The sequence below is a fragment of the Bolinopsis microptera genome, chromosome 9 (assembly GCF_026151205.1).
Source record: "Bolinopsis microptera isolate Bmic1 chromosome 9, MBARI_Bmic_1.0, whole genome shotgun sequence".
NCBI classification, from domain to species: Eukaryota; Metazoa; Ctenophora; class Tentaculata; order Lobata; family Bolinopsidae; genus Bolinopsis; species Bolinopsis microptera.
In genome coordinates, this window is record NC_087080.1 from 5,985,841 (window position 1) to 6,011,800 (window position 25,960).

A 25,960-nucleotide genomic window follows, 5' to 3' on the forward strand; every position below is an offset into this window, starting at 1 on the left:
GTTTAACATTTGAACTTTCAAAAATAAAAAAGTTTCCAATCATATAACAATATTCAGGAATGTAATCTGATAACCAATCCATTTTAAATAATTAATTAACTAACGACTACTATAGGATAGCCACCGGGCAATGTGACCCTAACAGGACACCCCACTTCACAACGCGTACCAGAAGAGAACCACCCCTAGCTCGCACGCGACAACATGACGTGATAGATGAGCGAGCGACTGTTTGGGTTCACGCGCAGTGAGCTGGTCGAGCACCACGGCTGGGTTTCTGACGTCGTCTTCGACAACCAGCAGGTACGCACGTGTGTGTGGCGCGAGCGCAGGTAGGAAGACGTGAACATTTTATTGCATGAGGATTACTCCAGCAGCGATATTATACTGCTACTCTCAATGACTATTCCTTAAGTTCAGACTTTAGCCTTGCTTTTGGTCAGCACACTGACTGACTTCACGTTATTTTTTCACATCACGTGACCTATCACATGATCTCAGGAGTTAGTATGGGTAGCAGGACAGAAAGGTTATGTGACCAGCTACTATTCGTGTGGCTTACAACTCTACACTAAGTTCTTTGCTAATGACGAGGTTGTTCAGCTGATGCCTGTCCAGGCTGGCATACTCAGCTTGTCCTCCAACAGGCTCAACCTACACACACGACAGGTAATCAGCTAATTACATAATTAGTCAGCTTCATGATTAATCAATTAACTATGTAATTAGTTTGAAAAACTGAATCCGGAAAACTCTCCTGTGCTGTGCAGTGTTCGACGTTTCAGTGCCATTAGCCATACAATATACAACCTTATAAAGTCATAACTAATCGCCTAATATCTTAACTAATTAGTCACCACCACTTATCTTCAGGGGTTGTCCCAGCACTCGTTCACCTCTCCCAACATGACCAAGATGTGCTGCATGTGCACGAACTCTAACTCTAACGATGTTCTGATTGGTGGCCACACTAAACACGTGACTAAGTACGATCTGGGTAAACAGAAAGTGGTTAACGAGATCGTGCTGGGAGATGCTGGGTGTGTCATCATCAGAGAGACCACCAGTCTTTGTTGTTTTGGTGAGTAGAAGCAAGGGGTGGGTGGGTTGGTGGGGAGAGGGGATGCACTGACCACATCGGGGTGGTGAAGGGGGTGCACTGACCACATCGGTAATCGTTTTACTGAAGTTGATATTATGATAAGAAGATTATCAGGATATTGTGGCACGCCTTATCATACAATGTTAAACTGATATTTCATGACGATAATGGCAGTGAAAAGTTAGAACTTTTTACTGGACGAAATAACTAAATAACTTGATAAAGAGTACACTGTACAGTTGCAGTGGTGCTCTTACTAAGTTTATAATGATACACTGGTGGTTTCAGTGTTCATTTGTTCAACGTATCAATCGTTTGAGACTGTTCTAGCTTCGCTGAATTTGTATTGAATTGGAGTTTACTTGTAACTGAATAAGATACGTGTACAATGTACAATGTACACACAATATTGTAATCTGTGAAAAACATGAACTCTTTCTGGATTTTATCAAATTCCATAATTTACGTCATAACCAAAGTTAGTTTTCACTACATTCTAATACCGCTGATTCAGGTTGTCCTGATGGAGATATAGCCCTGTACGATAAGAACACCTACAAGAAAGCCAGCAACATCCCCGCACATTCGGGCACCATCTCCGACTTTGACATCTGCGACAATCTCCTTGTATCCTGTGGGTTTGCGTCGCGCGGGAACGACATGTCCGTGAAGCGCTCACTGCTTGTGTACGATCTGCGCATGATGCGCAGCCTCAACGCAGTGCACTGCTCAATAGATCCGGTTCAGCTGAGGTTCATGCCCATGTACCACTCACAGGTGAAACTCATTTTAAACGTTTTTCTGCAAAAACGTCCATTCGTAACCTTTCACTATTGCCTTTTTTCAAAAGGGTGAAAAGGAAAAAATAGTTGTCAGTGGGATCGGACCGAAACGGTCCCAACTGGGATTCGAACTCAGGCCGACAAAACTTGAAGCTATTCTTTTAACAAGAATCTCGTACCAGATTAGAGTCTTTACACCTCTCCCAGTACACAATTTAGCAGATACTCTAGTTCTAATGATTATCCTGAACTTGGCTAGTATATATGAAATATTTGACATGGAGTTGTAGGGTGAGTTATGTGCCTCGCCGGGCTAAAGTAGTGGATGTCCTTGCTGTACGGCAAGTTAAACAAGGAACTGAAACTACTAGGTTCCGTACAGACTCAACTCTGCACCCATGTCAATATGTTCATTATATGCAAGCCTCTTGATTTATAACCAAGTAATTTTGTTCAGGTCCTGATCGCATCACAGTCCGGGCAGTTCCAACAGCTGGAAGTAACAGCAACCCTTCCTCAGAACAAGTATTTGTTTGAGGTGGATTTAGCGGGTAGTTACTGTAATGCCATCGACCTTTCCTCCACATCTAAAGCTCTAGGTTAGTGAAAGTGAAGTGAAAGTGAAAGTGAAAGTGAAGTGAAAGTGAAAGTGAAGTGAAAGATTGAGTCAGTGACCCAAGTGAAATCAAAGATGGCTTCAAAGATGCTGTAAGTGTAATGCCAATTTCAATGATTCTGAATCTAAGATTAACATCAACTACAAAACCATTTCCCCTTTTCAGCAATCGGAGACTCATCAGGAGTGTTACACTTACTAGCGTCTCAAGAAGGAACAGCTTTTAACTCCTTCTCACAACCCACATACTTCCCTACAGAAAACATGCTCAACTTCCCCAAAGTCAATGTTAGTTTAAATGTTCTTACAGTTCAGTCAGTTTCTAGGTTTACAATTATTTTAAAAGGGACTCTGAAGTGTAGGCGGATTCGAAATTTAATCTAAATGGTAACATGGCGAGACTTCATCTTAGATGACGTCACATCTCATCACGTGACGTCACTTAAACTTTTATAATCCTTCCGTTCAAGTAGTAACTTCTCTACAGATAGACGACTACAATTTCCCGCTGGCAACTGTCCCGATGCCTCACGCAACAGAGAGACTATTGAGCGAATGGCCCCCAGAGTTCAACAGAACCGGAGATCGAAGGACAAAACCCATTGACCCTGAAATACTCCGCAATATGAAGATGGTAAAATTTTATCTTTCACTTTTTCTTATCTTTATTTACCTAAGTATCTTTATCTCTTTCTCTTCCCTCTTTTTGATAACATCAGTATGCCAGACCAGAGTCTGTTATATTTTAACCAATCTGCAAACATAAATAAAATCAGTTAACAATATAATAGTCTGGTGAATATTGACGTTATAAATTTCAGGTTGGGTTTGTCGGTGGCTACTCACCCAATCCGCATAACATGTACAAGAACACTATACCATACGATCTAAACTTACAGCGGGTTGAAGAGCTGAAGAAGAGAGAGGAAGTTGTCACCAATATACCCAGGGTAACGTTATTTTTCACTTTCACTTTCACTTTGATTCCCAGAGCTTGTTCTACAGGACATAAAAGCTCTTTGGTACGGTTTCCATTCTAATATTGTATCGAAGTTTCCCCACGTGTTATAGCATAACTAAAGAATAAAGATCTAATTCCAATTTCTAGGTTTATCAGAGAATAGACGTAGATCCCACATCCCTGACGGACTCAGAACTCCACAATTACAACAGAACTAAATTTAGCGTCTTCTACAACAACAAGGGGAATACTTACATCTGTACTGTCTTACAGGTAACATTTTGTGGCGTCACTGCATGAATATGACGTCACTAATCGTACCGCGTGACAGGTTATCGTTTGACATTAATACGTCTTAGCTAATAGTAATATTTAGAAAACAAACAAATACTATAGTACGAATTGAATTGGGTAATATTATGATCTATTTATGGCGTAATATATTCGATAATAAATTACTAACATTATTAAATATTTCAGATGCTGTATTACCTGGAGCCGATAGCACTAGCCCTTAAATCCCACATCTGCCAGAATACTGGATGCTTGGCTTGCGAGCTGGGGGTCCTCTTTTACACGCTTGATGTCTCTGATGATAAGATCACTGACATCGACAGTTTTATTCAGGTATCTCCACTCAATCTTCACTGAATCTGACCCAAAAGACGACTGTTAATTAATTTGACGTTCACAATTCACATTCTGATTTAATTTATTAAGATTAAAAATGATATAATTAGCAGTACATGGTTTTTACGTTCCTCCCTCCCCACAACACTCCCTCCGCAGGCGTTTGAGCAGCAGCCAGCAGCGAAGTACCAGGACTGGCAGCTGTACGAACGTCACCACGAGAAGAAGGATTACTTACAACTGCCCCAGAGTTTACTAACTTTCTTACTCAGACACCTGCACGAGGAGATACTGAGACCTCCCCAACCTACCAGCGCTATCTACCTTACTTTCGGCAGCAAGGTAAGAGGGCTGTGACGTCATGTCACGTGGTGTGTGACGTCATTTCACAAGGTGTGTGACGTCATGTCACTTGGTGTATGACGTCATGTCACTTGGTGTATGACGTTATGTCATGTCACATAATTGGTATGGGGTTGCGAAAGCGCCCAAGTCAGAGTTTTTCATCTTACTCATCGAAAATCGCAAATTTAATCCGTGTTTTTAATTTTGTTCTAATAAAACGTCTCTACAAATAATTTGACCTAATTTGGACAGCGGTAAACACTATATTTGAATCAAATCACCCAGTTTTTGTTTCCCTCATATTCATATTATAGATGACGTGAGTTAACCATGTTCCGTGCTACATACCAATATTACAGGTAGGACACAGGACAACATGTGCCACGTGTCAACAGTCTTGGTACAATAAACCGAGCATCAACCTCACCTACTCCCTCGATTATCCCAGAGAGGCTGGTGTCAAGATCACATTCGTTGACGTACGTTTATTTACTTTTAGTTAGTCGAAGATACGGTTTCAAGAAAGATTATCATGTCGAATTTTTAAATATTTATTTAATAATTATAAACATTTGGATACCCAAACTTCCTAAATGAGTGGAACTACCGAAGCTAAATTTGTAAAAAGATTAACATTAACGGTCACGTTTAACCTTTGTGCAGTTGTTAAAGAGGACGATGCAAGCAGAGAACACAACACGACACATCCTTTGTAACCGTTGTGGCAACTACACACCCTGTAGCGACAAGGCGGTACTCGAGTCTCTACCCTACATTTTACAGCTTAATTGTGGTAAGTTATTATATTTTGTGTACATAATAACATGATTATTTTCAGAATTTAGCAGAAATGTGTAATAATTTTTCACCTTATGAAATTCATCTCGGCAGAATTTAGCTAAGGATATTTGACTAACTGATGGGAAAAGAGCAAGTGACATTATGAAATCCTAGCTTACTTTTAAAATTGCCCCTAATCATGGTATAATCAACTGAGTCGAATGTTAACAAATTACAATTAACTTATTAAATTTATAATTGTGAATTGTGACGCTCCAGTTAATGGCCATTAAAAGCCGACACTGGTCGACTCTACATTATTAAAAGCGTATCACCTAGAGATATGTACGTTGTTTCATGACATGTGTATGATAACCAATTGTCTTATGTTTATAACCTGGGTTATCTCGGGGCAGAGTAATCACTTTACAACAGCTGTTTAGTGTTTATACGGATACTCGCTTTGATAAACATCGGTTTAAACGGAAGTACTCTCAGCTATTCCATCCAGTCCCTCATGGAGAGGCATGCTAGCTATATAAACGGCGATTATAAACCACAGAAGGATCTCCGTTCATATCCGGCTACACTAGCTAGAGTTTAACTCTCACGCTTCCCCATGATGACGTCATAATGGTGCAAAAGGTTACAAACAGTTCCTTGAGTTTTAAATTTAGGTGATATGTGTAATGTGTGAGCTATATCAGCTCTGCACAAATCAAAAAATCGATGAATTTTTCAAACAATCTTTCTAAATGAGTGGTTTTAAAATAAATTCCCAATATACAGGTAAACGTTAAGAAAAAATAGCAGTATTACCTCAATCCAATGCTTTTAAATAGAATGAATGGTAATTTGAGTATCGAATAACAATGTCTCAATGGCGCAAATTTACAATGAAATTAAGTGAGCAACATTATTAAATAAATGTGTGTTACACTTAATATTTAGGAAATCAACCGTTTACACAATTCGATGAGTATTGCAGGAGATTTTCAACGTTCAAACAAAGAATAATTATCATTCGCATTGTAAAGACAACATCACAACATGATAGATAAAGGGGATAAAGTATTTTTCATTGCAGAGGCATTTTAAAAATATGATCGGCTCACGCTTGGAATTATAGGTTATCATTTTAATCATGTTAATACGACATGAAGTAAATAATCATAATTATATTCATAGTTACGGAATCTGTATAGTAAGGTTGTGTTCCAAATCCGGATGAAATTGCTGTTCCGTTAGATTTGTTCTCGTCCTCCGTTTCCTCTTCTACCTCCGTTTCCTCTTCTACCTCCGTTTCCTCTTCTATCTCCGTTTCCTCTTCTATCTCCGTTTCCTCTTCTACATCTGTTTCCTCTTCTACATTCGTTTCCTCTTCTACCTCCGTTTCCTCTTCTATAGTTGTTTCCTCTTCTACCTCCGTTTCCTCTTTTACATTATTTTCCTCTTCTACCTCCGTTTCCTCTTCTACCTCCGTTTCCTCTTCTACATTATTTTCCTCTTCTACATTCGTTTCCTCTTCTACCTCCGTTTCCTCTTCTATAGTTGTTTCCTCTTCTACCTCCGTTTCCTCTTTTACATTATTTTCCTCTTCTACATTCGTTTCCTCTTCTACCTCCGTTTCCTCTTCTATAGTTGTTTCCTCTTCTACCTCCGTTTCCTCTTTTACATTATTTTCCTCTTCTACATTCGTTTCCTCTTCTACCTCCGTTTCCTCTTTTACATTATTTTCCTCTTCTACCTCCGTTTCCTCTTCTACCTCCGTTTCCTCTTCTACCTCCGTTTCCTCTTCTACATTCGTTTCCTCTTCTACCTCCGTTTCCTCTTCTATAGTTGTTTCCTCTTCTACCTCCGTTTCCTCTTTTACATTATTTTCCTCTTCTACATTCGTTTCCTCTTCTACCTCCGTTTCCTCTTCTATAGTTGTTTCCTCTTCTACCTCCGTTTCCTCTTCTACCTCCGTTTCCTCTTCTATAGTTGTTTCCTCTTCTACCTCCGTTTCCTCTTCTACATTCTTTTCCTCTTCTACCTCTGTTTCCTCTTCTACCTCCGTTTCCTCTTCTACCTCCGTTTCCTCTTCCACATACATTTCCTCCTCTACATTCGTTTCCTCTTCTACCTCCGTTTCCTCTTCTACCTCCGTTTCCTCTTGATCTTCTACATACGTTTCCTCTTCTACAATCGTTTCCTCTTCTACCTCCGTGTCCTCTTCTACCTCCATTTCCTCTTCTACCTCCGTCTCATCTTCATCTTTCTCCACTTCACAAAATCCACAAGATTTTGCGCAATTAACTGTCATAGACTCATAGTGTTCGCTACCTGTGGATTATTTGGACATTAGGATTTGAGCAAGACTTTGGATGTAAATTGCAGGAAAGAAAATCCTTTTTATCGCACTCAAATAAGCTCTTTCATTCAAATTTCTGATTGTTTCTGAATAGACGCAGTGGAGACAGATTCTAATGGAAATAAATAGCTGAATAACGTATCGACATTTCTACGTCATACTCATATTCTGAAATAGTATTAATTCAATTATAACGATCAATATGTACATGATTAAAAATTTGACGACGAAATTTATTTCAAACAAAATATATAACTGTAAAATAGTTATCCACTGTAAAACAGTGGATTTTACAGTGGATAACTATTTTACAGTCATATATTTTGTTTGAAATAAATTTCGTCGTCAAATTTTTAATGTACATATTGATCGCTATAATTGAATTAATACTATTTCAGAATATGTATTCGACGTAGAAATGTCGATACGTTATTCAGCTATTTATTTCCATTAGAATCTGTCTTCACTGAGTCTATTCGGAAACAATCAGAAATTTGAATGAAAGAACTATCAAATCATGAGACTCAATAACACTACACGAATCCACCAGATTACTCAAATAAGCAATGTTTGTTACATATTGTACCTGAATCGCAGTATCCATTAGACATCCAACTCGCGCAGTTTCCAGCATGTTCAGAATTGTCTGCACAACCTGTGGATGTTTGAAAGGTCTTTTGATATCTAAAAACCACAAGCGTCACGACGAAAATATTTTCCGTTTATTTATAAGAAAGGCATCATGTAGCCGGTGGGCCCGACATGATACGACATATCTCGACACGTCGGGGTTTGTCGGGGTTTGTCGGGATTCGTTAATAATGGATGAAAAGTGATAAGAAGTTGCTTAAAGAAGATTGATCAATGGCAGTCACGGGCTGTTGATTTTTTTTTTAAATTTTTATTTACGTATTTATTTATTTATTTATTTAAAACTTTTAAAAATAAATAATAATAAACAGAGGCCTCATGTAGCCGGTGGGCCCGACATGATACGACATATCTCGACACGTCGGGGTTTGTCGGGGTTTGTCGAGCCTGGAGGCTACATGTTGCCTTAAGAAGCGATTGCAAAAACAAATAATTTCTGCCATATTGTTCAAAGTTTAGTCTTGAAGTCTTAGTAATCTTACCATCTCCAACCTCCTTCACTTGACAAAAGCCACAAGTCTTAGCGCAATTAAAAAGCATTCCTCCATAGTGTTCACTACCTGTAGATTGTAGTTACGTTTATTGACAATGTTTTTAATGCAATATTAAGGGGGCCGGGGGGGGGTCTTCATCAAAATTCTCTCGAAATCGACTTTATAGTTGTTTCTGATAGAGGGGAGTGATATCTATCAGCTGCTTTTGGTCCCATGGAAAAATATTGTTCCTAGCCGAAATTATCGCTGGTCAAAGGTCAGCGCTTATGTGTAATTGTATTGTGCGAGCGATTTTCAATCGCGCGTTCTGAAAATCGAGTCTAAAAATCTATCTTCTCCTACATTTTTTGAGCAATCACCCTCAAACTTTTAGGATATGTTCTTTGGATCAGTAAGAAGAGAACTCTAGAGCCAGAATTTTGAGATAGGCCTTTAAAGATTTTTAATCCGATTTTGAAATTCTTGGACCTCTAAAAATTAAGGTCCAAGAATTTCAAAATCGAATTAAAAATCTTTAAAGGCCTATCTCAAAATTCTGGCTCTAGAGTTCTCTTCTTACTGATCCTAAGAACATATCCTGAAAGTTTGAGGGTGATTGCTCAAAAAATGTAGGAGAAGATAGATTTTTAGACTCGATTTTCAGAACCCGCGATTGAAAATCGCTCGCGCAATACAATTACACATAAGCGCTGACCTTTGACCAGCGATAATTTCGGCTAGGAACAATATTTTTCCATGGGACCAAAAGCAACTGATAGATATCACTCCCCTCTATCAGAAACAACTATAAAGTCGATTTCGAGAGAATTTTGATGAAGACCCCCCCCCCCCCCGGCCCCCTTAACGGATAGAATAATTAACTTGGAATTAAAACGACCTATTTTCAATATTTGGGATATATTAGCTAGTATAGAATTTGGTAATGTAGTTAAAATCACCTGAATCACAGTATCCAGCAGCCATCCAACCTGCACAACTTGCGGCATGTTCAGATTTGTCTGCACAATCTGTGGATGTTTTAAAGAGTATTCTGATGAATAAATACCTCCAGCTTCATTATTATTAAAATTTTAAACATTAAGTTAATCAGAATCCATTCAAAAATTAGATAATTTCTACGATTTTGTAAGTGCAAGGAATTTTTGAACCAAATTGTGAATTTGTAATTTATTACCTTCTTCTTCCTCCACTTCACAAAGGCCGCACGTCATCGGGCAATTAGCGATCATAAACTCATAGTGTTCACTTCCTGTGGATCATTTGGGTTTTCAGATCGCAGCAAAACTTTTGATATAAAATGCGATAAAAGAAAATCATTAATCATTCAACCCTATTGCCCTTTTACTCCTCAGCTTTCGGTCAAATGGGCATGTGCATCAATGGGCATATATGCATCTTTAAGCCTTAAGAACAGCTGAAACTTGAGTTATTATGAAAATCGTGTTCTCCGTGGCCGTCCTCTAATAAGCAAGTACAGCTATATTTCAGTTCAATAGAGTATAATATCAGAAATTATTATTTTTGGCCAAAATTTTACCAAAAAATGATGAAAATGATGCCCATTTTGGCTATTTCTTTTGTACCTTGATCACAAAATCCAGTAGACAGCCAACCTGCGCAGCTTTCAGCATGTTCGGATTTGTCTTCACAACCTGCTGTAATATAAGGGTAGTTTAATTGACAATATTAATTTAAAAAATGGCTGTTCAGTGTGACGCAAGCAACCAAGCAATTATGCTTTCTAGATAAAGATACAAATAATGTTGATACGATAAGAAATGAAAGATTGCACAAACTTAAACCTACGGTATTGTAAGTGCAAGGAATTTTTGAACCTAATTCTTAATTTGTAATTTATTACCTTCTTCTTCCTCCACTTCACAAAGGCCACACGTCATCGGGCAATTAGCGATCATAAACTCATAGTGTTCACTTCCTGCGGATCATTTGGGTTTTCAGATCGCAGCAAAACTTTTGATATGAAATGCGATAAAAGAAAATTATTACCAAGTACCAACCCTATTGCCATTTTACTCCTCATATTTCGGTCAAATGGGCATGTGCATCAATGGGCATGTGCATCTTTAAGCATTAAGAACAGCTGAAACTTGAGTTGAAAATCGTGTTCTCCGTCCTCTAATAAGCAAGTAGAGCTCTATATTTCAGTCCAATAGAGTATAATATCAGAAATCATATTTTGACGATTTTTACCTAAATTTGACCAAAAATTGGTGAAAATGATGCCCAATTTGGCTATTTCTTTTATACCTTGATCACAAAATCCAGTAGACATCCAACTCGCGCAGTTTCCAGCATGTTCAGAATTGTCTGCACAACCTGTGGATGTTTGAAAGGTCTTTTGATATCTAAAAACCACAAGCGTCACGACGAAAACATTTTCCGTTTATTTATAAGAAGCGATTGCAAAAAAAAATTCTGCCATATTGTTCAAAGTTTAGTCTTGAAGTCTTAGTAATCTTACCATCTCCAACCTCCTTCACGTGACAAAAGCCACAAGTCTTAGCGCAATTAAAAAGCATTCCTCCATAGTGTTCACTGCCTGTAGATTGTAGTTACGTTTTATTGACAATGTTTTTAATGCAATATTAATGGATAGAATAATTAACTTGGAATTAAAACGACCGATTTTCAATATTTGGGATATTAGCTACTTGCTAGTACAGAATTTGGTAATGTAGTTAAAATCACCTGAATCACAGTATCCAGCAGCCATCCAACCTGCACAACTTGCGGCATGTTCAGATTTGTCTGCACAATCTGTGGATGTTTTAAAGAGTATTCTGATGAATAAATAACCTCCAGTTTCATTATTATTAAAATTTAAAACATTAAGTCAATCAGAATCCATTCAAAAATAAAATAATTTCTACGATTTTGTAAGTGCAAGGAATTTTTGAACCAAATTGTTAATTTATAATTTATTACCTTCTTCTTCCTCCACTTCACAAAGGCCACACGTCATCGGGCAATTAGCGATCATAAACTCATAGTGTTCACTTCCTGTGGATCATTTGGGTTTTCAGATCGCAGCAAAACTTTTGATATAAAATGCGATAAAAGAAAATCATTAATCATTCAACCCTATTGCCCTTTTACTCCTCAGCTTTCGGTCAAATGGGCATGTGCATCAATGGGCATATATGCATCTTTAAGCCTTAAGAACAGCTGAAACTTGAGTTATTATGAAAATCGTGTTCTCCGTGGCCGTCCTCTAATAAGCAAGTAGAGCTCTATATTTCAGTTCAATAGAGTATAATATCAGAAATTATTATTTTTGGCCAAAATTTTACCAAAAAATGATGAAAATGATGCCCATTTTGGCTATTTCTTTTGTACCTTGATCACAAAATCCAGTAGACAGCCAACCTGCGCAGCTTTCAGCATGTTCGGATTTGTCTTCACAACCTGCTGTAATATAAGGGTAGTTTAATTGACAATATTAATTTAAAAAATGGCTGTTCAGTGTGACGCAAGCAACCAAGCAATTATGCTTTCTAGATAAAGATACAAATAATGTTGATACGATAAGAAATGAAAGATTGCACAAACTTAAACCTACGGTATTGTAAGTGCAAGGAATTTTTGAACCAAATTCTTAATTTGTAATTGCTTACCTTCTTCTTCCTCCACTTCACAAAGGCCGCACGTCATCGGGCAATTAGCGATCATAAACTCATAGTGTTCACTTCCTGCGGATCATTTGGGTTTTCAGATCGCAGCAAAACTTTTGATATGAAATGCGATAAAAGAAAATTATTACCAAGTACCAACCCTATTGCCCTTTTACTCCTCATATTTCGGTCAAATGGGCATGTGCATCAATGGGCATGTGCATCTTTAAGCATTAAGAACAGCTGAAACTTGAGTTGAAAATCGTGTTCTCCGTCCTCTAATAAGCAAGTAGAGCTCTATATTTCAGTCCAATAGAGTATAATATCAGAAATCATATTTTGACGATTTTTACCTAAATTTGACCAAAAATTGGTGAAAATGATGCCCAATTTGGCTATTTCTTTTGTACCTTGATCACAAAATCCAGTAGACAGCCAACCTGCGCAGCTTTCAGCATGTTCGGATTTGTCTGCACAACCTGCTGTAAGGGTACTTTAAATGACAATATTAATAAGATTGACCCGTCAGTGTGACGCAAGCAAACAAGAAATTATGAGGCATCATGTAGCCGGTGGGCCCGACATGATACGACATATCTCGACACGTCGGGGTTTGTCGGGGTTTGTCAGGGTTTGTCGGGGTTTGTCGGGGTTTCCGGTTTGTCGAGCCTGGAGGCTTCTTTTTTTTTTCTTCCAACAAAAAGCCGAGACGGAGTCATCAAGCTTTACGTGGAAAAACACTATACAAGAAGGCCTCATGTAGTCGGTTGGCCCGAGGCAAAACCCCTCGACAAACCCCGTTTGTCGGGGTTTGTCGGGATATGTCGGGGTTTGTCGAGCCTGGAGGCTACATGATGCCTATTATGTTTTAAATTAAGATACAATTAAATTTACATGGTATTGATATGAAAGGAAATAAAAAATTGCAAAAATGTAAACCTCGAGAATGTGTTGGTAGACAAAGGAATGCTAGTAGTAAGCTGCAAAATTTAATCTTCTTCATTATTTCGTTTGATACCCGAAATTCGTAGTTCTTAGCTTTTTATAAAATACGACACAAATGAAAGAGGTTCGTTTGATAAACTGCAATAATGGCAATAAATCGTTTTCTTTGGAATTGGCTTAGATTTAATTACAATCACCATACAACATGGTCAAGTCACCCTCAAAAAAGACAATAACCCTCAACTCTGATATAGCTGTGAAAGTACAGGACTTGACTGGAATTCAATTTGTCACGTGACCAACTAGACCGCGACCAGTCAGTAAACAATACTCCTCTTTATTTGAAAACTGTTCGATTTAGTTAGGACAATTCATTTCATAACGAAAATTGTAGAACAATAGATCTAAATTTCATCACAAAAAGATCTTGAGTGCAAGGCATCGCATCTAGATTGTAGAATATCTTCTAATGGTATAATTCAAGTTTTAAAGTAAAACATAAGAAATTAAACGTACAGTGTTCCAAATATAAAATAATATTTTATATTGTATACGTAAACGTATATAAGTATATTACACTTATAATATACAGGGTGGGCCAAAAGTCAGTGTGCAAACGTTGGGTCTTATACCTCCGCCGTGTTTTGTATTTGAGAGCTGTTGCTTTGCAGATGGCATACTGTACTTACTGGTTCGAGGATTCCGTCGTCAAAATTTGAAAATTCGAATATTTTAGACCACGCCCATTCAATATTAAAACACCTATATTGTTTTCTCTGAACATGCTGAACGCCTAATTTTTTCAGAGACGGTAGATTATCAAATTTTGCATATGATCTGAAAACATGAGGCAAAACGGATTAGAAATGAAGAAGTTATCAAGCATTTTGTGTATCTCGTTAACAAAATTGACTGGGTGATTATGTGACACCGTGACACGACACCTTAATTGGGCACCCTTAACAATTCCCATAATGTTTAACGGGGTAGTTAACGGGGTCACCTTATCACGTGATTAGGTAAACCAATCACCTGATCACACGTAATGAATAAACTCGTTATGCTTCATATCTCGGTCATCTGAGAAGCTACAGTTCTAATTCTTTCAGGACAAACGTAATTCGAATGGCCAAACACAATTCAATAACATTTAGCTTGATCCGACTATCCAAACTATCAAATAAATGTGAAAATGAACCTCCATTTGAAAAAAATGAACGCGAATATTTTTCGAGTTTACAAATTCCTCGAACCAGTGGTGGTACTAAGTCATACCAGAAGGAAGTATTTCAATTGGGCACTCAGTGACTGAGCTATTAAGGCCAACGTTTGCACACTGACTTTTGGCCCACCCTGCACTGTATAATATACTTTCAGCATATTATAATTTATAACTTTATAATAAGTCATAATCAATGAAAATTTAAAGACACCAAAATCTTCACAATTTGCCTATTATATAATCGTAACGGGAGTCAAGTTGTTATACAACAGAAGCTGGGAATTCTAACAATAACTTCCAGGTGCCAACATCCAGAAAGTTTAAAATTTCCTTTCTCCTAAAAATTCATAAGCAGACATTTGATCATTTAATACAATAACAGCCATTATAAAATGCCCTAAAAAATGTCAGGTCTTCGCAGATTATCTGCCGATCTGCCTTCTTTCTGGATGTGGGGCCAGCTGCCTATTTGTTAATAATGACAGATCATTGAAGGTATTGTTATTATCAAATGCATACAATATTATAATAACAGTAATTGTTGTAGTCGCTATAAAATGATTTATTGAAAATCCCTCGTGGGGGGTGTGTCTCTAATGGACTCATTTATTACATACATACACATTATAGTACATCAAAGTCATTTTAAAAATAAAGACCCCTATTGGCACCGTACCCCTGATCAAATTTGGTACCTTGATCGTCTCCGGTGAAGATTTGCTCTACAATCTACAATTCTACATGTTGCTATTTGACAAGAACTTCAGACTCCACTGTAAAAGGGTTTCCCACTCCCGTCAAGGGTCTCGTCCCTAATCGGAATTTTTAACTGACTTAAAATTACAATCAATCAATGCTGTTATTTCTGATAACAATCCCTAGACCTAACTTGACGTGTAACCATGTGACACGTGTGATCACCTGATCAATTAACATTTAACACGTGACCGGTGACAGTAACTGACACCAAGCTCTCTTCAGGAATGTCAACGAATGACAGCGAGTTCTGGGCTAACCAAGTGAGCATCCACAAAGAAGAGAACCACAAAAGCTGTCCTTCGGGGAAAAACTGCAACAACTCCGAATGTAAGCTTAGTCACGGTGTGGGACAGAGCAGTTGGTTACCCCTCAATGTGAGTATATAGCACGTGACATGGCGTCCTACCACGTGACATGACGTCATACCCATCCGACATGACGTCCTACCACGTGACATGATGTCATACCACGTGACATGCCATTTCTTCGCGTGAAACGACGGTACACATCAGATGACCTCACGACCATTTCTCCCCTCAGTTCCATATCAAAGCTCCCAATGAGCACGGAGCATTGCAGTTCGCTAGAGGTCTACATGACGACAAGGAGAACTCTAAGGACTCTAATATACACGTGTTTGAGTATGAGTTGTGCTCTGTGATCGCAATGATTGACGCTCCTAGTAAGTTATACATTATAATACATATTGCATTGTTAAAATATTTGATATGTACTCAATATCATTATTCATAATTATAGAATATAGACTATAGAGTATAGGCTTGACATAAGCAAGCTGGAATTATATTTATTATTAGAATAAGAAACGCAGAAAAGATTAAAATTAGAAATTGAGATAGATAACTTGGTGTGGCATCTCCCGAATCGAACGGGTAATCATTTGGTTAATAGGCTTGACTACTTGAGTGTTGGTTATCTCAACACCACGTGACGTGACTTCACACCATGACCACGTGACATGACGTCACGCTCTATTTATTACAGCGTCACAAGGTCTAATGTTACACTCGCTTGTGGGGAGGAACTACCATCAGAGACAAGGTATAGACGACTGTGCCTGGTATCTGTTCAACGGCTGCTCTGCTATCAGCACTCATAACAAGGTAGGTTAATTGGGGCTACAATTATCATAACATCAGTTCACCATGCTTAAACCATTTTTGAATTGAACTGATTTGTACTCTTTCCAAACCACATTAGTATTGATCTTTAAAATAAATATTCTTCCCAAATTATGAGAAGATGATGGGTCCAGCACTAAAAAGAGAACACTAACACTAGAAAGAGAACAACCTCGTTATCACTTTTCAGGAAGCTACCAGTTTCGGACAGCCCTGGAAGACTCCGTGTACAATAGTATACAAACAAGTGAAACTTCCCAAGGAGCTCTTCAACCATTCCACTCCAAACCCCCACGAACTTTTTACCCCTTTCAACATTATACCGGTTAGTTAGTTAGTCGATTAATTAGTTAGTTGATTAGTTAGTTAGTTAGTTAGTTAGTTAGTTAGTTAGTTAGTTAGTTAGTTAGTTAGTTAGTTAGTTAGTTAGTTAGTTAGTTGACACAATACCGGTTAGTTTTTAGTTTAAAATTATATGTCACAATGGTGTGACTTCATTATATTTCTTTACATGTATTATGTTTAGGATGCAACCTAATGTCATGATATTTTTGAACTTATTAGCAATTAGACTGTTAGCTCGCTTCATAAGCATGTCATCTTCGTTCCAAAACTTTTTATGTCCTATGCATACACTCCTTGATAGTTATCTTGATCTAGTATCTTTGTTTCACACAATAGAGCATAAGTTGTGTGGTTTATCCACTGGGCTTAGATTTTGTGTTTAAGCTACCAAATTTTATTATTTTTTATTATTATTATTATGTTCTTTCGATTAGTTATCTGAAGCTAAGTGATCTGACAGAGTACTACAATACATTTAGTAGCACATCCTCAAATGCAGAATTTAAAACCTGTAATTCACATAAGTCTTAAAACACATTATTTAGTTTCAAACATAACGACTCATAAAGTCATAATTTCCTTTGATGTTCGACTATAAGATCTCCAACAAGAAACAAATCCTTGTGTTTAACCATGTCCACTAACCTGGGTGTCCCTCAGGGTCCTAACCTGATACCATTAGCATCTACAGAGAACATCACAAAAGGAGAGCTGGTAGGAATAGGGCTGTGTGTAGAGCCTGCTCCTAACTGCCTGTTAAGAGTGGTTTTAGTCAGAGGTCAGGGTGACCAGGAGGGTGTTCCTTTCAGTCACGATGTCTGCCCGACTAACTACGCTCCTGTGAGTTGTTCAGCTGACATGTTGTTTAAAGATATTGTGTGTTGAATAATTCATAAACATATTCTAATTATACATTATTTTTGAATATTGTGCAAGACTGTTTTGTACTTTGCATATTAAAGCGTCTCAATCTTCTCGTACAATTTACATGTAAAATGTAAAGACGTAAAGTGTCAACAGATGAGTGTCAAATACTGCATATAATATTTTCTGGAGTTTAGAATAATATTATTTTGTAGGCTGTAAAGTCATGTTACTGTCTCAATGACGAATGCCTTATGCCAGACATTTGTGGATTTGGTTTTGCGCTGCTGTATAATGTATACACAGTATACTTTACTTCGCTACTTTCTCACCAGTGTATCAGTTTTGATAAAAGTATGAATTATCTGATAATTGATCATCCACAGGAGGGTCACCAAAACGTGAAGTTACTTTACTTTAAGATAAAGTGTTTGGTGGACAGAGGGTTGATTTTAGTAGGACACAGCATTACCAAGCAGCTCAAATACCTGAACATTCACATACCCGCTCAACAGTACATTGACACTGCAGAGCTCTACCGACCTCAGCACTCTGGTGAGTCGATATTTTCAATAATTGCTCAAATATCTCATAATATCTTATCTATATTTACTCAAATATCTCATATCTTATCTACATTTGCTCAAATATCTCATAATATTTTATCTATATTTACTCAAATATCTCATATCTTATCTACATTTGCTCAAATATCCCATAAGTTTATTCCAAATTGTGGTACAATAACAAATAACACAATATAACAAATAACACACCTACGTCACAGGAGCAATACCACCACTACAGTTCCTTTGTCCGAGAATACTAAAAGTAGAGAACGTGCCTGGGGCCCACAACGACGCTGTCTTCTCCCTTCAGCTCTACGAGAAGTTCTTAGACCTCAAACGTGCTGGGCAGTTCGAGAAAACTCTAAAAGCTATACACTCGGAGTAGTCATGTCACGTGACGTCATGTCATGTGTGATGACGTCATGTCATGTGTGATGACGTCATGTCACGTGACATGTGACGTCACCCTGAGGTGTTGTTGGCTATGTTTTTATGTTTGTGTCAGACTCTTTTAATCTGCTGTAAATTTCAACACGAGAGAGCTGATCAGTGAGCAGTGGGAATGTGCACACTAAAGCTGAGCGTACACCAAAACCCAGCTAGCTTTTGTTGTGGGGAGTCTCAGGGGCCGGTTCAAACCATCCTTACACCTGATTGACGTCCACAACAATATTACAATGACATGATGATTCTGGTAACAATAAGACTCTTAACGCTCTGTAGTACAGTTAAATGGTGTACACTTCCTGCTGGAATCCTCATCATCAGATGTAGAGTTGCTGTTAGTAACAGCTACAGTTTTAAATTATGACGTGCTATGACACGTCACGTGTTATAACGTCACGTGATAAGATGTCACGAGTTATGACGTTATGTGGTTGCTGTTTTAAATGCAGTTTTCAACATTACGATGATTTCCATATTTTTTGATCTGACTTAGTTGCATGCGCGGTTGGGGTATTCATCTGAGGTTAACAATATTTATGTTTCATATTCTAATATCTGTGCTGACGTTCACCGTTATGGCTGTTGTCCTAAAAATTCTAACATCAATTTTAGTAACTCCTAATCCTAAAATCTACCTAATATAATCTACCTATAATCTACCTTCAATGTGGACATTTAATGTGCATTTTGCAGATCTGAAGTGATCGTTTATTAGACCGAGAAATGGGAATTCAAATAAGAACTGACTGATTAAGACCTGATCTTCGCAAACACTTGACGAATCATGATGTCTCACCACTGTTGAAATACTGTGTCTCTAGAACTGTTGAGTGACATAACGGGATAGTTTCTTCTAATGATAGAGGGAATGACCTCGTTATCTGCGAGTTAATTATCAGATTCTGAACTTCTGACCCTGAAATTATTTTAAACTTTGCTCAGCTTTGTAAACGGAAGTTACTCAAATAGTTTTATACTGAGTTGGTCTCTTTAACATGGGAATAACTCTAAATCACTGATATGAAACTGATTTTTGATATATGCTGCGCAAGGTTAAATGTGGATTAACATTGTTTTGATTTTTAATGAAAACCAATTATTTTCTACTAATAAATAACTGCAGTTTTATTGTTTTGAACTGATAATCAAATTGAAACTTCAAAACTCAGTCAGAAATTTCGTAAATATGGAATATAAATATATTACGCCAAAACATTTTTGAAACTCAACATATTTTGTTATATTCGATAAATTTAAACTCTCTTAGAATGCGTCATGTAAACATCTTTCCTCCGCACTGAACAATTAAGAGCAGTCTTATAAACAGCTATTTTGATAAAGAACAGCGTGGTAAAAAGTTGTGATAAGAAGATGTCTATAAAATACGTGTGTTTATTCGTCTTAGTTCTACAGGTAACTACAGAAAATTTCTTTACTATTGTTTTAGAGCAATGGAGGGGGGGTGTCACGTCCGTCTATGTCCGCTTGTCTCATAGAATCCAAAAAGGACAGGACATAGGCGGACATAGGCGGACATAGGCGGACATAGGCGGACATAGACGGACATAGGCGGACATAGACGGACATAAACGGACATAAACGGACATTAATGGACACCTAAATTGCTAAATAAAATGTTCAATTTTTGCTGTTATATGGGGGATCATGTTTTTTGTCCGGTACCCTATAAGTATATTTTCAAAACGGACAAAAAATAGAGCGGACAAAAACGGACAAAAATGGAAATAAAATTTAGATGCTTCCTCCTCCTACTCTTCCTCCTCTCCTCCTCCTCGTCCTCAGTCCTCCTCATCAGTCCTCAACAGTCCTCCTCCTCCCCAGTCCTCCTCCTCCTGAGTCCTCCTCCTGGGTCCTCCTCCTCCTCTTCATCCTCCTCCTCAGTCCTCCTCATTAGTCCTCAATAGTCCTCCTCCTCCCCAGTCCTCCTCCCCCCTCCTCCTCCTATTCAGTCCTCCTCCTCCTCAGTCCTCCAGACCTGTCCTCCTCCTTCTCAGTCTTCCTCAGTCCTTCTCAGTCCTCCTCCTCCTCCTCCTCTTCCCTCTCAGTCATCCTCCTCAGCCATCCTCCTCAGTCCTCCTCAGTCCTCCTCCTCCTGGGTCCTCCTCCTCCTCTTCATCCTCCTCCTCTTCCTCCTCCTCCTCAGTCCTCCTCCTCAGTCCTCCTTCTCATCAGTCCTCCTCCTCCTCAGTCCTCTCCCAGTCCCCCTCCTTCTCCTCCTCCTATTCATTCCTCCTCCTCCTCCTCCTCCTCCTCAGTTCTCCTCAGTCCTCCTTCTCATTTCTCCTAAGTCCCCCTCGTAAGTCCTCCTCCTCCTCTTCCTCCTGAGTCCTCCTCCTGAGTCCTCCTCCTCCTCCCTCTCAGTCATCCTCCTCAGTCATCCTCCTCAGCCATCCTCCTCAGCCATCCTCCTCAGCCATCCTCCTCAGTACTCCTCAGTCCTCCTGCTTCTCAGTCATCGTCTGATCGTCAGTCCTCCTCCTCAGTCCTCCTCAGTCCTCCTCAGTCCTCCTCCTCCTCCTGGGTCCTCCTCCTCCTCCCCCTCCTGGGTCCTCCTGATCCTCCTGGGTCTTCCTGATCCTCCCCAGTCCTCTTCCTCCTCCCCTCCTCAGTCCTCCTCCTACTCCTCCTCCTCGTCCTTAGTTCTCCTCATCAGTCCTCAACAGTCCTCCTCCTCCCCAGTCCTCCTCCTCCTCCTGGGGCCTTTTCCTGGGTCCTCTTCCTGGGTCCTCCTCCTCCTGGGTCCTCCTCCTCCTGGGTCCTCCTCCTCCTGGGTCCTCCTCCTCCTGGGTCCTCCTCCTCCTGGGTCTTCCTTCTCCTCCTCAGTCCTTCTCCTCCTCCTCTTCCTCCTCCTCCTCCCTCTCAGTCATCCTCCTCAGCCATCCTCCTCAGCCATCCTCCTCAGTCCTCCTCCTTCTCAGTCCTCCTCCTGAGTCCTCCTCCTGAGTCATCCTCCTGAGTTCTCCTCCTACTCCTCCTCCTCGTCCTCAGTTCTCCTCATCAGTCCTCAACAGTCCTCCTCCTCCCCAGTCCTCCTCCTCCTCCTGGGTCCTCCTCCTGGGTCCTCCTCCTCCTGGGTCCTCCTCCTCCTGTGTCCTCCTCCTCCTGGGTCCTCCTTCTCCTTCTCAGCCCTTCTCCTCCTCCTCTTCCTCCTCCTCCTCCCTCTCAGTCATCCTCCTCAGCCATCCTCCTCAGCCATCCTCCTCAGTCCTCCTCCTTCTCAGTCCTCCTCAGTCCTCCTCCTGAGTCATCCTCCTCAGTTCTCCTCCTCCTCCTCCTAGGTCCTCCTTCTGGGTCCTCCTCCTCCTCCTCCTGGGTCTTCCTGATCCTCCTCCTCCCTCTCAGTCATCCTCCTCAGTCATCCTCCTCAGTCATCCTCCTCAGCCATCCTCCTCAGCCATCCTCCTCAGCCATCCTCCTCAGTACTCTTCAGTACTCTTCAGTCTTCCTCCTTCTCAGTCCTCCTCAGTCCTCCTCCTGAGTCCTCCTCCTCCTGGGTCTTCCTGACCCTCCCCAGTCCTCTTCCTCCTCCCCTCCTCAGTCCTCCTCCTACTCCTCCTCCTCGTCCTCAGTCCTCCTCATCAGTCCTCAACAGTCCTCCTCCTCCCCAGTCCTCCTCCTCCTCCTCCTCCTGGGGCCTTTTCCTGGGTATATTTGATATAATAAGTTAAAGCTATTAATAGCTTTAGTGTGATTAATAAGTCGTTTGTTTTGTACAAAATTATAATACATAGAAGTTGCGAAAAATTCTCAAAATGTTTGTCCGCTAATGTCCACCAATGTCCGCTAATGTCCACCAATGTCCGTCCGAGTCCGCCAATGTCCGTCCGGGTCCGCAAATGTCCGTCCGAGTCCGCCAATGTCAGTCCGAGTCCGCCAATGTCCGTCCGTGTCCGCCAATGTCCGTCCGAGTCCGCCAATGTCCGTCTGTGTCCGCCAATGTCCCAAAAAACACGTCCGTTGTCTCATAGAATCCAAAAAGGACAGGACATAGGCGGACATAGACGGACGTGACACCCCCCCCCCCCCCCCCCCCCCAATGGAGTTCATTTTAAAAAGGTCTGCATTGTTTATGAAGGAGTAGACTAAAAAATCCCCTATAAATCTCAATTCCAGTATTAATGCTTTTGCAATAATGTTATATAACCTTGAAATTATACGATAATCTGAGTTAAATTATTGAGTGGTTCCTGTCTCAGCTTCTCAAAAGTTGACCGCATAATGTTCTTGCTTGCTACTTTTGTGTCTGTGGCTTTGTTAGAGGTAGGAACATGATGTTATGAATACGATTACAAACATACGCTTTTTTTTAGTTCAGAGCTTCAACTAGCACAGGGTAGTGTCAGAATGATCATCAGTTATCTGAAATTTTGTAAATTTAATCATTAACCGTAGTTATATGGCATGGGTAGTGAAAACTGGTGTGTCTTGGGTGATAACGCTTTTCTTATAAGATGTAATAGCAATCGATAGATAAGAGTGCTGTAGTCTGTGGATTTAATTCGGATATCTATCACGTGACCAAACAAATTTTTGCATGCTTCCCACCAGTTTTCAAGTTAATGAAATTTATCAATTAGTTGATTGTATTAATGAAAAATGATCAACAATAATCTCCTGACAGACGGTATCGAATGTGTTGCTGGTACGGCGTGCTAGACACCTGAGTATCTCAATACCAGTTCTTGTTCTTTGCCAGGAATTCCTGAAACTATTCACCTGCATCATTATCGTCCTTTACAAGTAGGATATCTTTAAATATTTTCAGTTTGATTTTATAATTTAATAACGCCTTCAGTGTTACATCTCCTTATCACGTCTTCACGTCAATAGTAGGATCGATTAACAGTTCGCTCACTTTAAACCTCTACCCATGCAAACAAAATAAGATCAAAACATACTTGGGGATACTTGCTCAAATAAAAATTTTAAATTCAAGTAAAATAAAAATTCCCATGTTAAATCATTGTCAGTGAGGGATTGGAACAGTTGAAACGTCACGTGATAAAAGACTGGTTTACTACACTAAAGGTGGGGGTCCCTGCACTGTTGTACGTGATACAGAATCAGCTGCTCTTCACATCACTCGCTAATCTGGACCCTGCTACTTACCAGGTTATTACTGATTTATCAGTTACTTTATCTTACTTTATGTTAATAACATATTAAATGGTTAATGGTTATGTCAGATAAATGGTGTTTCCACTTTGCACTGCACATTTTGGCTATGCATCTATTTTTAGAAACGATTGCTTGCCCAGTCAAGAGCTTTAATTCGTTAACAGAATAGTATCAATGAATTGATTGCTGTCTAATTAAGTATCCCTACAGATAACATACCAACTAAAGATACTAACAACAGCAGTATTTTCAATAGTTTTACTTAACAGAAGTATCAGTAAAACTCAGTGGTTTTCTCTACTCGTCCTAACATGTGGAGTTATTCTTGTACAGGTACGAAAAATATCGCGGAAATATATGAAATTATAACTGTAAAATGTGACGATATTACTGATTACATAAATGATTGTGAGAAACCTTAGTTGCGTGGAAAAACTCACAAGATAACTTTATACAGCCTAGTCAACTCATGATTTTACTCAAACATAACATGCTACATTTTGTTCAACCCAAATATAATCGAATGTTTACTGTATACATCTAAAGTAACCTGCATATCATATTCATATATTTATATATTTATATAATAGTAAATCTTTATAAAGTTATCCCCAGTTTTATAAAGTAACCTGCCTATAATATGAGTAATACGTTAATCCCCAGTGGAAAGACAGCACCCCACGTGACACAGACAGTCTCTCAGACTCTAACAGGGTAACCGGACTTTTGTGTATCTTGTTCGCGTGTCTTACCTCTGGCTTTGCGGGGGTCTTCTTCGAGATGATGTTGAAGAACACCGGGGGTCAAAGTATCTGGATCAGGAACACTCAACTCGGTTTGTTACTTTTTCAGATTTACTTTTTATTGTACCTGAATGAGCTTCAATAATTACAGTGTTTTTCTTCTAATTTATAGTTCTACGTCTCGTGATGCATTTGGAAACATCCAAGTTTTAAAGTTTTCGTTGGGCGTTGACTCCTCCGCTCGATGATTATAATTGTAAGTATTAAAATGTGTTTAATTACGGACTGTAAATGTTAATCTAGCACTGTATACATCTTATAACCGACTACTTTCAGCTCTGTGCAGTTGTGTAGTTGCTTTTACTAACTTGTTGCTAACTGAACAGACGTTCATTGCTACTAACGGGCTTTTCCACGACTTTCAACCTGTTGTGTATGCGATTATATTATCTCAGGTATGTTGGAGCTGTTTTAAATTTAATATGTTTTTGTTGTTGTTTAAGTATTGAAATTTCAAGTTAACCGCTGATACAAGGAATTATAATACGCATAAAAGGAAGAAAGAGTAGAAACTAGATAATTGAATAAGTTCCGAGGTAATAAAAGAGTTTCCTTCAGTGAAACGTTGCCAACATCACTCATAAATTAGAAAATTTATTGTTTTTCAAATGTTTGATCATACAACTGTTCAGGCATACGGAGGATTATTGATTGGGATGGTCGTGAAGTATGCAGACAACATCCTGAAAGTGTTTGCAACCAGCATTTCTATCATTCTTTCATCTCTCATCGGGATTTTCTACTTCAAGGAGTTAACGTTCACTGCGTAAGCTTAAAAATACATTTTTAAAGTACCACCAGATATATTTATTTATATATTTATAAATTAAAATCAGATGAACTAAGTCATCTTGACAAAATTCTTCAAGTATTAAGTGTCATGATTTCTTCTCAATGTCTACCGTACCCATTATTGGATAGTGATTCAATAAGTGTATGTACTTTTTTAACAATCTTAAATCAAATTTAATGTTGAAATTTCAGGAGTTTTGGACTTGGTTTGGCATTAGTGGTTACTTCTACAGTCCTCTACTCTACGTCTCCAGCGAAAAAGAAGGCTGAATAAACTTAAACATCGATTAACGACTTTTAATACGGGCTTATGGAAAATGTTGCACCGTATTTACCTAAAACTTGCTATGATGTGTATGCTTGTCGTAGAATCAATTCGATAAATTCTGTGGGTTATTGTTTGTAATTATTTGGGCAGGAAAAAGTATTTAAGAATTGTTACGATTCGTCTGTATTTAATTTCGTTTTTTGTGGTTTATCAAACGATTTAGGATAAATATGACTATTCATGGATTTGTACTATGTAATGATGTATTTATTTTATGACGATTTCTTGATTTCTTTTATCAATTTTATGGCAATTGGCG

The 25,960-nt window shown here is 39.0% G+C and overlaps 4 protein-coding genes across 6 annotated transcripts in view; 2 read left to right on the top strand and 2 right to left on the bottom strand.

Annotated features, from left to right (window-relative positions):
• Positions 1 to 25,960, bottom strand: part of LOC134821282 (spermatogenesis-associated protein 4-like) — a 74,468-nt gene that overhangs the window by 25,355 nt on the left and 23,153 nt on the right. The gene's annotated exons all lie outside the window — the stretch shown is intronic.
• On the top strand, positions 116 to 19,754 carry LOC134821264 (PAN2-PAN3 deadenylation complex catalytic subunit PAN2-like). Its single transcript, XM_063831977.1, has 20 exons — positions 116 to 303; positions 502 to 669; positions 874 to 1,081; positions 1,617 to 1,879; positions 2,342 to 2,483; positions 2,667 to 2,788; positions 2,988 to 3,134; positions 3,322 to 3,450; positions 3,609 to 3,734; positions 3,942 to 4,088; positions 4,251 to 4,433; positions 4,796 to 4,915; positions 5,100 to 5,229; positions 15,495 to 15,646; positions 15,813 to 15,954; positions 16,278 to 16,396; positions 16,605 to 16,739; positions 17,420 to 17,599; positions 18,010 to 18,178; positions 18,411 to 19,754. The coding sequence occupies exons 1-20, from the start codon at positions 217 to 219 to the stop codon at positions 18,575 to 18,577; spliced, it is 3,036 nt and encodes a 1,011-aa protein (XP_063688047.1). The 5' UTR covers positions 116 to 216; the 3' UTR covers positions 18,578 to 19,754.
• On the bottom strand, positions 6,000 to 13,516 carry LOC134820996 (uncharacterized). Its single transcript, XM_063831661.1, has 15 exons — positions 13,286 to 13,516; positions 12,757 to 12,828; positions 12,350 to 12,424; positions 12,072 to 12,143; positions 11,661 to 11,735; positions 11,424 to 11,492; positions 11,197 to 11,274; positions 10,983 to 11,051; positions 10,576 to 10,650; positions 10,298 to 10,369; positions 9,889 to 9,963; positions 9,653 to 9,721; positions 8,703 to 8,780; positions 8,156 to 8,224; positions 6,000 to 7,541 (listed from the first exon to the last, which is right to left on the bottom strand). The coding sequence occupies exons 1-15, from the start codon at positions 13,347 to 13,349 to the stop codon at positions 6,364 to 6,366; spliced, it is 2,190 nt and encodes a 729-aa protein (XP_063687731.1). The 5' UTR covers positions 13,350 to 13,516; the 3' UTR covers positions 6,000 to 6,363.
• LOC134821280 (UDP-N-acetylglucosamine transporter-like) lies at positions 19,907 to 25,954 on the top strand. The gene is made up of 8 exons (XM_063831999.1): positions 19,907 to 20,052; positions 23,282 to 23,400; positions 23,631 to 23,772; positions 23,989 to 24,111; positions 24,442 to 24,613; positions 24,858 to 24,976; positions 25,214 to 25,347; positions 25,566 to 25,954. Exons 1-8 carry the CDS (start codon positions 20,011 to 20,013, stop codon positions 25,645 to 25,647), a joined length of 933 nt encoding a protein of 310 aa, XP_063688069.1. The 5' UTR covers positions 19,907 to 20,010; the 3' UTR covers positions 25,648 to 25,954.